Here is an 11,805-nt window from a genome sequence, read left to right as displayed (position 1 = left end):
TGATGTAGCATCTTAGCACTTGCTCGATCTTTCTATAGATATGGTAAATTCGATCGGTGGAGAACTCGACAGTGAAGATCCAGTTTTCTAATCAGACACGATACGAATCCCTGCAACCGCTACACAACTGCTCCATTGGTTCTCAACCAAGTACAACTTGATTGACCTTGCCATGAAGGCTTTCTCTGTAAACGAATCGAAGAACATAAGCAAGAAAGTGAAAGAACGCAATCTGAAATTGCAGATATATATGAAGTAGATCTGAATAAAAGGTTCAAGCTCTCAACACACTAAAGGACTAATCACCACATTTGACAAAACAAGAACCAGGGCTTTGATTCACAGTAAAAGGACTTGTCATCATAGTTACAATGATCGATCTCAATTTCTCAAAGGAAAACTAGAACTAAACAAAACTTCAATTTCTAATGCGACAGCTATTGAGTTTATATGTAAAGGGAATGTCCTAGGATTGGGGGTGCCCACAACATGGGCTTAAGGCCCGACCGACATGGCCCAAAACTAGTGATGCATCACCTTGTCATGATCACACAGAATGATCCATGAGGCATCTAGAGCTAGGATCAGAACCAAAAGAAAATTTTTGTCGTCAGCTTTCCAACGCATCAAAGAACGCCTCGCTTTGATGTCATATGAAGGTGGTATCACCGTTTTCGTCCAGGGTTGTTGGCTGATTCTGAACCGAACGTGAAGATTAAGTTGGCGATGACTCGTAACTTGGTGAAGGCCATGGCTCGTGTGTATCCACCATGGTGGTGTCCTCATCACTAGGAGGGGGTGAACTGGATGTTATAAAAACTAAGGCTCGAAGCACTTATAAAAACATATTCCAATTTCTATCTAGATATGCACAAGGTTTTTCTATGTGTTGCTATCTCTACCACAAAATAGTTTTGGATCCTAAGTTCGAATCCTATAAACTAGACATGGCAATTTTAGGAAAGCTAAACGCAAAAAGTAAAGTGCAATAAGAAATGCAGAAGGTAAGTGAGGTAGAGAAGGTTAACTCCCGGTATGGTGACACGACGATTTTTTATTGAGGTATCAGAAAGAAAAGCTTTCCGCAAGCCCTTGTTGGAGCCTCTCTCAAGGGAATGCCCAGGGCATAAGCTCCCCAGTCAAATAACTCTATAGGATAGCTGACGGGCCTTCCCCACGTGCAAGTGGGTATCCTCCTAGCCTCTTCCGAAAGCTCCTCACCGCTTTTCACTTGGTAGATCTTTGGCAAAATGGCAAGGGCCTCGACTCCCTTTCACATGTACCGGCACCCACTCCACAAACATTTTTGGAGGGTCTCGCCAGACTTACAAATCCCGAATTTATAACTCTTGGTGCGCGCAAGCACTGATAACAAAGAGGTGTGCAAACCTCGCCTAACTCTAGGCTAATCCCTAAAACAATGCGCTAATAGGCCTAAACTAGCACTAATCAATACCGATGCCTCATACTAATTGCCTTAATCTTCTCTTGAGCACTTTGGTGGATAGATCACTTATTTATATATGGAAATTAAGCCTATAGGTTCTCCAAGCTCTAACACACTTGAAATGGCCGGGAATGGGGTATTTATAACACCAACTCCAAAATCCAGCCATTGCGTAGCCGTTGCAACTCTCTGTGTATCACCGAATGATTCAGTGGTGGGTAAGGGGTAGCACCGGATGAATCAGTGCTGCCACCTCAGCTAGCTCTGGGGCAGTTGATGCCCGAGCCCTACATGCATCACCCACTGATTCGGTGGCATGTATGGGCATCAGTGAATTAGTCGGTGACCCCTGAGTTGTTGCCTTCCTCTATCTTCTATCACCATCACCCACTGATTCGGTGGCATGTATGGGCATCACCGAATGAGTCAGTGACCCCTGAGTTGTTGCCTTCCTCTATGTTCTATCACCGACTGATCTAACACACTGGTTTTTGGTCCCACTGTATGAATCGATGAGGCCTCAAATAACTTTGAAAAATTCCAGAGTAGACTTTGAGTTGATCGCGAGCGGAGCTGATCACACTGACTGATTCTGTGGTGGCCCACTATTCACAAAGTATGAGTTGGTGGTCACAATGCACACTGTCTTGGCCCTGCTACTGTTAACGGTCACTGACTAAATTGCTAACTTTGCAAATGGTCACCGTATGAATCGGTGGAATGCATGGGTGCACATTTACAACAGGATTCACTTCAAGTCTTCGCGTACCTTTGTCCTGGCTTTATTACCATCATTTAGATGCCATAGAATTCTTTTAATTTTTTCTTTGTCTTCTCATTTTGATGGCTTATCCTTAGAACCTATAAAACACCTCTAAAGGTATATCTTGCAAAAATATTAGTCCCAATGACTATGCTAGCATTAATCACCAAAATCATTATAGCCTAAGGTCATTTTCTTTACAGCCTTGTTACAATCTAATTTTCAATTAGCAGTTCCAGGTGTGTAATAAACATGGCCCCATTAGACTATAGTTTGTGATTTTAGTAATTGATCGACAACGTAGTCATTGGGACTAATGGTTTGTCAAGCATGTACCTTGTAGGTTTTATAGGTCTTAAGATTGCAAATCAAACAATGGTAAGATCCAAATCACTCTATTCAAGAGTCCAAGCCGTGGTATCTAGAATTATTGTATGGTATCCAAGTCACGGTGTCGATGTTTAGATCCGGCAACCTACCGAGGGGTACCTGATGTAGTGTTTTGTGCGTGGGGCTCGCCGAAGACTAGGAACTCGAAGGTGAACTCGAACACACGATTTAGATAGGTTCGGACCGCTAATGTCGCGTAATACCCTACGTCCTGTGTGTTGGTTGGTTTTTATTGATTGCTGAGATCTTTGGAGGGGATCCCTGCCTCGCCTTATATTGCCGGGGGTAGGGTTAGAGGTCGGTTCTTGTATAAGAGTACTAGTCAGATTCGACCAGAGAGTCCTACTCTAATTGCTTTGAGTAGCTTCCTAATCCTCAACTAGTCCTTGTCCTCCACAAAGACCACGCCGTCCTGTACCGTAGTCTCCACGTTTGACACGTCTTGGTGTATAGCCCCTGTATGTAGGACTTTCCAAGCCTCCCGGTGGGCCCATAGATGTATGGCCGACACACGACATTCAAGTCATGGTATTCGAGTAATGGGATCTAAATGATAGTCAATCTAGAGATAGAATAATTCTAAAGTATCCAAGTGGTAGTATTGAATTTTGGTATTCAAATTAGAAAAATACATAGCGTTGGATCATCCGACAACCCATTGAAGCAAGTGTCAGAGCATTTGGTATAACAACAAAAATCCCAAGTGCACCGGATGATCTCATGGGGTCATGTTTACAAGTGTCGGAGCAATGCACAGTGAAGATAGAGAAATCCTTGTACCATCGGATGATCCAACACCCTAGTGCATGTGACCGTTGGACTAAGCATATTTACTTTAAAATCAACTAGAGAATTTCGGACAAAATACTCTTCAACACCGAATGTTCCGATGCCCATCGGATCAAGGATTGAATGAATTTTGTGTTTTGGATAAAAGAGGAGTGGAACTGGATGATCCGACACACTGTCGGATAAAGCATCAAATGAATTTGCGGGAGGGGGTCCAACGGCTATATGCATGAGCAGGGGGAACCGTATGATCCGATGCCTACCCCATGTGACCATCGGATCATCTGATGCTCATCAATATGTTCAGCTAGCCATTGGAGCAACGGCTCCTTTGATGGTTTGGGCTGTTTATACCCCCTCTACTCGCCCATTTGGGGTTGCTGGAGTGTGCACAAGTCCATTGAAGATGAAGATTCACCAAGAACACATACATGCCACCAAAAGTGCAAAAGTGATCATCTAAGGCTTAGCACAAGCTTAGAAAGAGTAATTAGTGCAACAATAGGCCTAGAGAGAGTGAGTGCAAGGTGTTGCTACCTTATTATCGGTTCCTTATTATTGGTTCAAGGAGTGAACCATCATTGTAAGCTTGGTGCGCAAGCACCATGTGGACTTATAACTCGATGGCAAGTCTTCAACCCTTCGACTTGGCGTGGAGCGGTGACGGCGACCATGTGCGGGGGATAAGGAGACCCCTTTCTTTGTGGAGATCTCCATAGTGGATACATCATCAAAGTGATCGGAAGAGAGGCAATGGTGAGCCTTGTCTTTGCGGCAAGCATCTCATCCAGCTTGGCGAGAGCCTTAGTGGTGAGTCCAAGACCTTGGCTGGAAGAGACTTGGTGACCGGGAGCATATCCTTGGTGGAGCTCAATGTGGAATAGGTGTGGCATTTGCCTACCGATACCATGGGATAAATCATCGTTCTTAGTTTACACCTTTCCTAATCCACTCCGTTATGTTTCCTCATTTCTTATTTGCAACTTGTGTACCTTTACTTTACTTCCATAGAGTAGTTCTTGCTAGGATTAGTTCTTGGTTGCAAAACTCTTTGTGGTGGGTAGTTTCCTGAATCATATTTACATCTAGATAGTATGATATAATCTATGTTTTTATGCAAAATAGTTATAGCCATAGGTTAAAATTTTTAGTTTGCCTAATTCACCCTCCCCTCTTATGCTACAAGCATCAATTTTTTTCAAGGTGCTACATTAAGCTCTGTATTTTCCACAATCCAACCTCTCAGATCACAGTATGCGCAAAAAAATTGTGAGCATGGTGTGAAAATTTTCCTTCATTCCCTTCTTCATCACGCCGTTGAAGGCGAACCCAGTGTGGTGCAACCAATCCTGTTATTCTCCGAATAGTCGCACACGTGCTGCCGCTCCTAGGTCCTCCCACTTCTCATCGCACAGGCCGGCGGGCCATGGGCTAGTACCTCCCAAATGATCGAACCCATTCCTATCATTTGCCGCACATGAACAACCCCCTCATCTCATCAACTTCGTCAGTGAACGCTAGGGGTTCGCAGGTTAGAGAGGCATTGGAACGTGAGACTGCCGGAACCCGTGGCCTTAGAGGCATAGGCATTGAGAAAGAGGAAGATGAGATAGTAGACGTCGCCGGAGGATGGAGGGAAGTTGACGGCAACATAGTCAAGCAGCCTTGATCTACCATCAGCGTAAGTCGATCCGGCGCTTAAGGACCTCAAAACGCAACAACAAAAGGTCAGAGAACAAAAAATCAAAACGAAAAAGAAAAAATCTGAACAAAATTTTGATTAAAAATGGAATGACAAAAATTGGATCCAAAAGTTTTGAAACAAAATTTTGGAAGCAAAATTGAGAAACTCAAATTTGGTAGAATTTTTTTTAATAAACAACATGAAAACATTTTTTTAAAAATCTAAACAGAAATTTTTGAAAAAAATCTGTGCTCAGGCCATGAAAAGCTCACTGTGATGGCCTCCCTACACAACCACTAGATGAAACCAGCTTCCTCTACCCATGATGGAAGCCCGGGCCACCTTCCTTCAAGGAGGCCCTCATGGGCATGGCGCACCGGTCCATGGATAGGCTCGACTACTTCTTTGGCAAGGCTTAGTGGCGAGGTGGGACAGGATGCCTGCTTGAGGAGAGAAACGTAGAGATGGTGCCGCATCTTGGTGGTGAGGCACGCAAGGGTGGAGGCTGGGATGTGGGCCTTGGCCCAACGGCGAGGCACACACGGGGAGGGGATGGGGTCACGTCCGGGGCAGCGAGGTGCACGGGGGAAGGGACGGGGCTGCCTCCCGGTGGCAAGGTGCGCGAGGCTCGAGGACCGTCTCCGAGGGCGTCAGAGGGCTAAGAGAGAAGAGAGGGAGCGTGTGTTTGGTTTGGAGATAAAGTGGGATGGGACAATCACGTCCCAGTTTTGTGGGATGGGATGCCGTTCAACGTTTGGTTGAGATGTGATAGGTCCGACCCAGTTTTCTATTTGGTAGGAGGAATAGGTCGAATAGAATGGATGACGTTCTAACACCATTATCTGCCTATATTGCGGGACCCGTATGTCAGCCTCCTTTTTCCAATCTTCTTCCTCTGCTCTCTCCCATTTTCCCCTTCGTCCTTCAAAACTTGATACCAGTCTTGGATGAAATTCATCATCTATGTTCCGTTGATGTCTTGTGAACCCATTTTACTACTCATTCTCACAAATCAATGAAGGAACGAGCCAAATCAAGATCCGCTTGCCTCCATCGCCGGGGTCCTGCTCTTCCCAACTGCTGTGAGCTCAGCTGAGGCCCCGCTCACCCTCGTCGCCGTGAGCTTGGCCGAGCCTCGCTCGCTCTCACCGCCATGAGCTCTGCCAGGACCCTCACACGGAGGCTCAAGAATGAGCGATGGGAGGCCATGGATGCGCCGGCGCCGGCTCAGAGCTTGCCCTGCCCGGCCATGTCCGCGCCGCTTCAAGATCTTGTCCTCACCGGCCCTCAAGGTGCCGCTGCCACCGGCCTCATCCCGTCCCTCGACTCGTGCTGCATCAGCTTGTGATGGAGTAAAACGATTGTGATGGGGAAGAAGAGGGACGTCCACGTATGCCAATTTTGATGGGATGAAGTCATCCCGCATATAGAGGGAATATTCCTCTTTAGGGATGAACTCATCGTGGCGTGTCCTTGAACCAAATACTTTGATAAATGGGATCGACCCATTCTGCCCATCGTACCAATCATATGCAGAGAAACCCGGGGCAGCCGAGGTGAGACTGGAACAGAGATAGAGATGATAAGGGTGTGTGGGACCCTCGCCACATGAATCATTGACACGGAGTTTTGATGGGGATGGTCGACTGTTGTATTAGCTTTGCGGAATATTCTGTTTGATGCATGTGTGGTGCCTACTTGCCTTCTATTGTACACCTTCCCGTCGTATTTGCTTGGACCTACTTGTCGTACATGGCATTCTGAACCCAGGCCCACATGCATGACAGACACAAGAGACAATCTGTTGGAAGGGCAAAAAGGGGTCAATTACAAATATAACTCGTACCATCTAGCTAGGCATATAGTTTCATGGACGGATGAGGTTGGTCTTGTTTAAGAGCAGCGGCCGCTATCAGGTGGTCAGCACTATGTCCGGCCGGCCTCCCTAGTACCATCTTGGCCGATTGACCCGGGCATCATCACCGGAACCCTGGCAGCGCTGGCTAGCCTCTAGTAGCAACACCCTGAACGACACAATGCTGTAGAAACACGTCAGTACACACTCGACACGCCGCGATGCACCCCATACAACTGAGCTGACAAGGCTGAATCTCAACAGCTCGGCCTTGGTTTCTAAGGCTGATAGACTGAAGATTTCCTTGCTATCTACAAGATGGATCACAATCACAACTCACACCACCAGGACGCACAGTAACCACAGTGACCAGTGGCAGACCTAGGATTAAATTAAAAGGGTCTGAATAATAGATTATGGCTAAAATGTTACTAGTGTTGAGCTAAACAATACAGCTACCAGAAAAAGAAAAACCACAATGAAAGCACCGGTGCCTCTGTTGGCTGCACTTGCTTCTTGGGCTGCTGCTACGTTCACTAGCCTGGGCTGAGACTTCTTTTTCCATGACCTAAGCTGGGCCACTGATCCATAGGGATAATTGGTGTTTCATGGGCTGGACCAGGTAGCAGCTCCCCCATCCCTGGAAAACCCGGAAGCTAGATGGATTATGGTGTTTGAGTTTCGTGCTATCTCTTCCTCCTCTTACTCGCTCTTGCTCGCTCACGCGCCGCCGCTGCTCACAAGCACTGCCATCGCTCGCTAGAGGGGTGGGAAGGGAAGTGGGGGGTGAGGGGAGTGGCCGGCTAGGGTGGTGGAGGCAGCGATGTGGTTAAGGTTATGGTTCGAGGTTGCTGGGATTGGAGCTCCAATGGCCGGTGGGTATAGAAGAGGAGGACGTGGGCGGCGCGCATGCCCGACGGTGGTGGCGGGTTGGCCAGCTGGGGGGTGGGGGTGAAGGGTGGGGCGACGAGCCGCGGGATTAGGAAGGATAGGGTCAAGGGGGCGGCAGCGGTTGTTGGGCGGGCAGCGTGGCGGTGAACCTGCTGCTGGCCGGGGTGCTGGAGGAGGGGAAGAGGTGGTGCCGCACTGGTAAAGAAGGTGAGGTGGAGGATGGGCTCTAATGGACCTCTAAGCCATCCTCCCTATCTCGCACACAGAAGCTAGATAGGTGCCCCCATGGCAGTCACTAATCAGAACGCTCCTAAAACGTTCTGAGCAAAAGGCCACACAACTCTGCATCCTGAACTTTGCATTGGCCAAATTCCATTTGATTGTGATCCTACCAACAACAATTGAAAATAAAAAGTGAAGGTCAAAAATGAAGAAACTGGTTAATGGAACCGGGAAGTGTGATCTGATATGCCAGGTTTGTCATCCTGAAGTAAACAGTTTTTTGGTGCCACCACTACTAAGCGATCCACGACGAAGCGACGGCTCCGAGGTGAAAACGGCCCAGCCCAAAACAGGTTGGGCTCCGACCCTGTGAGCAGTCAAAATCAAAACCCTTGGAGCCTCTCTGGACCAAACGCGTCTCCTCCACTCTGTCCGGTTCATACACACACTCCAGCCGCGCGAGCCGCGAGGCGTCAGCGTCACCGCCTACGTTACAGCCCGAACGCAACCTCCGCCTATTGGCCGTCTAGCGCCACGCGTTCCCGGCGTACCAGAACCTTCCCGCACTCGCCCTCCCCGCCGCGGCCGTCTACTTCTACTCCTTTATACCCACACCACTACCTGGCCTCCTCTCCTCCCTCACACTCCCGTTATTCTCCCTCACCAAACACCTCACCACCTCCTGTAGTCACCTCCGAACTCTCACCATGGGCAGGAGTAAGCACCCATCATCTAGCTCGCGTGTTCTTTCATTTCTTCTTCGTCTCCATAGTTGATGTGTAACGATCAATCGACGACCAACACGCCAATCTTGCAGGGCCGTGGCGTTGCTACCGTCAGATCAAGAACAAGCCGTACCCAAAGTCCCGGTACAACCGTGGCGTCCCGGATCCGAAGATCCGCATCTTCGACGTGGGGCAGAAGCGGCGCGGCGTGGAGGAGTTCCCGCTGTGCGTGCACCTGGTGAGCTGGGAGAAGGAGAACGTCTCCAGCGAGTCGCTGGAGGCGGCCCGGATCGCGTGCAACAAGTACATGGCGAAGCACGCGGGGAAGGACGCGTTCCACCTCCGCGTCCGCGCCCACCCCTACCACGTCCTCCGCATCAACAAGATGCTCTCCTGCGCCGGCGCCGACCGCCTCCAGACCGGCATGCGCGGCGCCTTCGGCAAGCCCACGGGGACGTGCGCGCGCGTCGGCATCGGCCAGGTGCTCCTCTCGGTGAGGTGCCGCGACGCGCACGCGGCCCAGGCGCGCGAGGCGCTGCGCAGGGCCAAGTTCAAGTTCCCCGGACGGCAGAGGATCATCACCAGCGGCAAGTGGTACGTGTTGTCGTTCTTCTCCTTGCTGATGAGAGGAGGAGGAGCTAGGGTGGTTCGATCTCAGCCGTTTATTTTGATGAGGCAGGGGGTTCACCGACTTCTCGCGCGCCGAGTACCTCAAGCTCAAGGGAGAGGGACGCGTCGTCCCCGACGGATCCAACGCCAAGGTTGGAATAATTGATGTTCTCGATCGTTCATGCTTCTCATGTGCATATGCTTCATTCATCGATGTTGCTCGCTCTGTGTGTGCAGTTGCTGACTTGGCACGGGTCGCTTGCGGATCGCAAGCCCAGCAGAGTCGTGTACCCACCCTCCGTTGCAGAGCATGCCTGAACGAAGGCCGCTACACTTGAGTTCCGCTTCGATCTGCTTCATTCAGCCCTCTGAAAGGGCCCACGTACATTTGTGATGTATCAAGAGTTAATAATACACGTCTAGGCGTTGCGTATGTATACGGACCGCTGTCGACGGTCGTATGGTGATTACACGTACAATGGCATGTTGTTTATGCTTATCTGTACTACTAGCTAGTGCTGTGAGATGTAGCAACCTATGCTTTGCCATCAGTAAATAAGGAACGTGTATTCATTTAGGGTGCACGGCTAGATTCCATCCGTACCATTTCTAGCTACCGTTTTGCTTACCAATAGTCGTGGCGTGTCGCAGGCTTTGTAGTTGTTTCAGTGAGGGGATGAGAGAGTTCGATCGTGGGATCCAAATAATGAAATTTCTCGTAACAAGACACCTCAGAAATATGGGTGGAACCCGCAAAACCGGAACCTGTCGCACGCCCACGGTTGCAGAGAAATTCAGCGCACTTAATTTTTTGGTCTGTTGGATCAGTTTCGGTCCATTGATTATTTTTCTTCTTTTCTGCAGCTTTCAGCCCATTTCGACCTACTAGATTTGGACCGATCTTTTTTATTTTGCGGGGCGGGAGAAATTCAACAAAAATAATGGAGGCAAAAGGTTAGACAAAACATTTTACTCGTGAGCGAAAAGCACTACCATTGCACCATCATTACGTATAGCGGATCTATTTAAATAATTTCATCTATAACTATGGTGCACAAATATTTATTTCATGTAATATTAATGTCTATACATCTTTTTTATGTTTTCTTATTTTTATCCTTTCTTTTTTAATATATTAACTTTTGTATTAATGTTTATTTGTCTTTTCTTTTACTTTTTATTTTATTTTCTTAATTTTTCCTTTATTCCTTTATTTCTATTTCTTTCCCTTTACTTTTTTTCTATTTTTTATGTTTTCCTTTTATTCTTTATTTTCTTTATTTTTCTTATATTTATATTTCTTTTAGTTTTATTTTACCTTTTTATATAATTATTTCTAATTTATTTTTATCTTCATTTCTTTTTAATATTTTATTTTTTTATCTTATGTTTCATTTTCACCTCTTTTATATATTTTTTATTTTTTATTCATAATTTTTTGTTTGTATATTGTTCAATGCATAGAAATATTTTATTCAGGAACGTCTTATAATTTTTTTGGGTATACATCTATTTGTTCCGTGAGTTTCTATAATTCTTTCTATGTGTATAATTATTTCGTTAAAGGACTTCATATAATTAGTTTCATGTATATACATGTATTTGTTATATGAGTTTGTATAATTTGTTCGATGCATATCTTTATTTTGTTTGAGAACATCATATAGTTTATTCCAGGTAGATATGTATTTTGTTCTGTGAGTTTATATAATTTGATCAATGTATACAATTATTTTATTCAAGTATACTGTATAATTTGTTTCAGGGATACATATGTTTGCTATGTGAGTTTGTATAATTTACTGTAGGAGTACATGTCTTCGTTCTATGACCTCGAGTAATCTATTCGACATGTACATTCGCTATGTCTTTGTTTCAGGGATACATACCGTTGAATTTTTAGCACGTGTACATGTCTTGTGTAAAATATATCATCTTAATAACAAATGTTAATAAAAAATGGGAAATTTCCTTATTTGCCACCGAGAAAACTTGTAATCCCTTATATGGCATTGTTGTGTCTATGACACGTGGGACCCCCCACAATCACTGACAGTGGCATATAAGGGATTTCGAGTTTAACCAGTGGCACGTGAGAAATTCTTCCTAAAAAATTCATCGAAACATAGTTAAGTGGATCTTATTTTCAAGGCCTTATTATAATAAAAATTTAATTTTGATGCTTAGTGTAAAATTTATGATTTTTTAAGTTTCAAACTATTTTGCATGTGGGTTGAGATCATCAATTTTGTCTCTCTTGCATGTATGCATTATCTCTTTTAACTTTTCAGTGATAACAACAGAAGAAATAGTCCTATTAGAATGAATTCTTGTTCATCGCGGCCTGGTGGTCTAGTCCGGCAGTCTTGCACATTCCTTCAGGTGACAAGCTAGAGGTGCTCATCTTTCTTCTAGGTCCTTCTTTCTCCA

The 11,805-nt window shown here is 46.1% G+C and overlaps 1 protein-coding gene across 1 annotated transcript; it reads left to right on the top strand.

The window, feature by feature from the left end:
* The first annotated feature begins 8,602 nt into the window (after window positions 1-8,602).
* LOC117833632 (large ribosomal subunit protein uL16) lies at window positions 8,603-9,978 on the top strand. The gene is made up of 4 exons (XM_034713203.1): window positions 8,603-8,758; window positions 8,859-9,360; window positions 9,446-9,527; window positions 9,613-9,978. The coding sequence occupies exons 1-4, from the start codon at window positions 8,749-8,751 to the stop codon at window positions 9,691-9,693; spliced, it is 675 nt and encodes a 224-aa protein (XP_034569094.1). The 5' UTR covers window positions 8,603-8,748; the 3' UTR covers window positions 9,694-9,978.
* The last annotated feature ends 1,827 nt before the right edge of the window (window positions 9,979-11,805 follow it).

Source organism: Setaria viridis, chromosome 8 (genome assembly GCF_005286985.2).
Source record: "Setaria viridis chromosome 8, Setaria_viridis_v4.0, whole genome shotgun sequence".
Taxonomy (NCBI): domain Eukaryota; kingdom Viridiplantae; phylum Streptophyta; class Magnoliopsida; order Poales; family Poaceae; genus Setaria; species Setaria viridis.
The sequence above is the reverse complement of the archived record's forward strand: the minus strand, read 5'-3'. Positions and strand labels throughout refer to the sequence as shown.

What these genes read in the sequence shown, in the direction of transcription:
- LOC117833632 (XM_034713203.1), top strand. An exon ending in ATCATCACCAGCGGCAAGTG is followed by an intron (nt 9,361 to 9,445) that starts GTACGTGTTGTC and finishes TTGATGAGGCAG; the next exon opens with GGGGTTCACCGACTTCTCGC. An exon ending in CCGACGGATCCAACGCCAAG is followed by an intron (nt 9,528 to 9,612) that starts GTTGGAATAATT and finishes CTGTGTGTGCAG; the next exon opens with TTGCTGACTTGGCACGGGTC.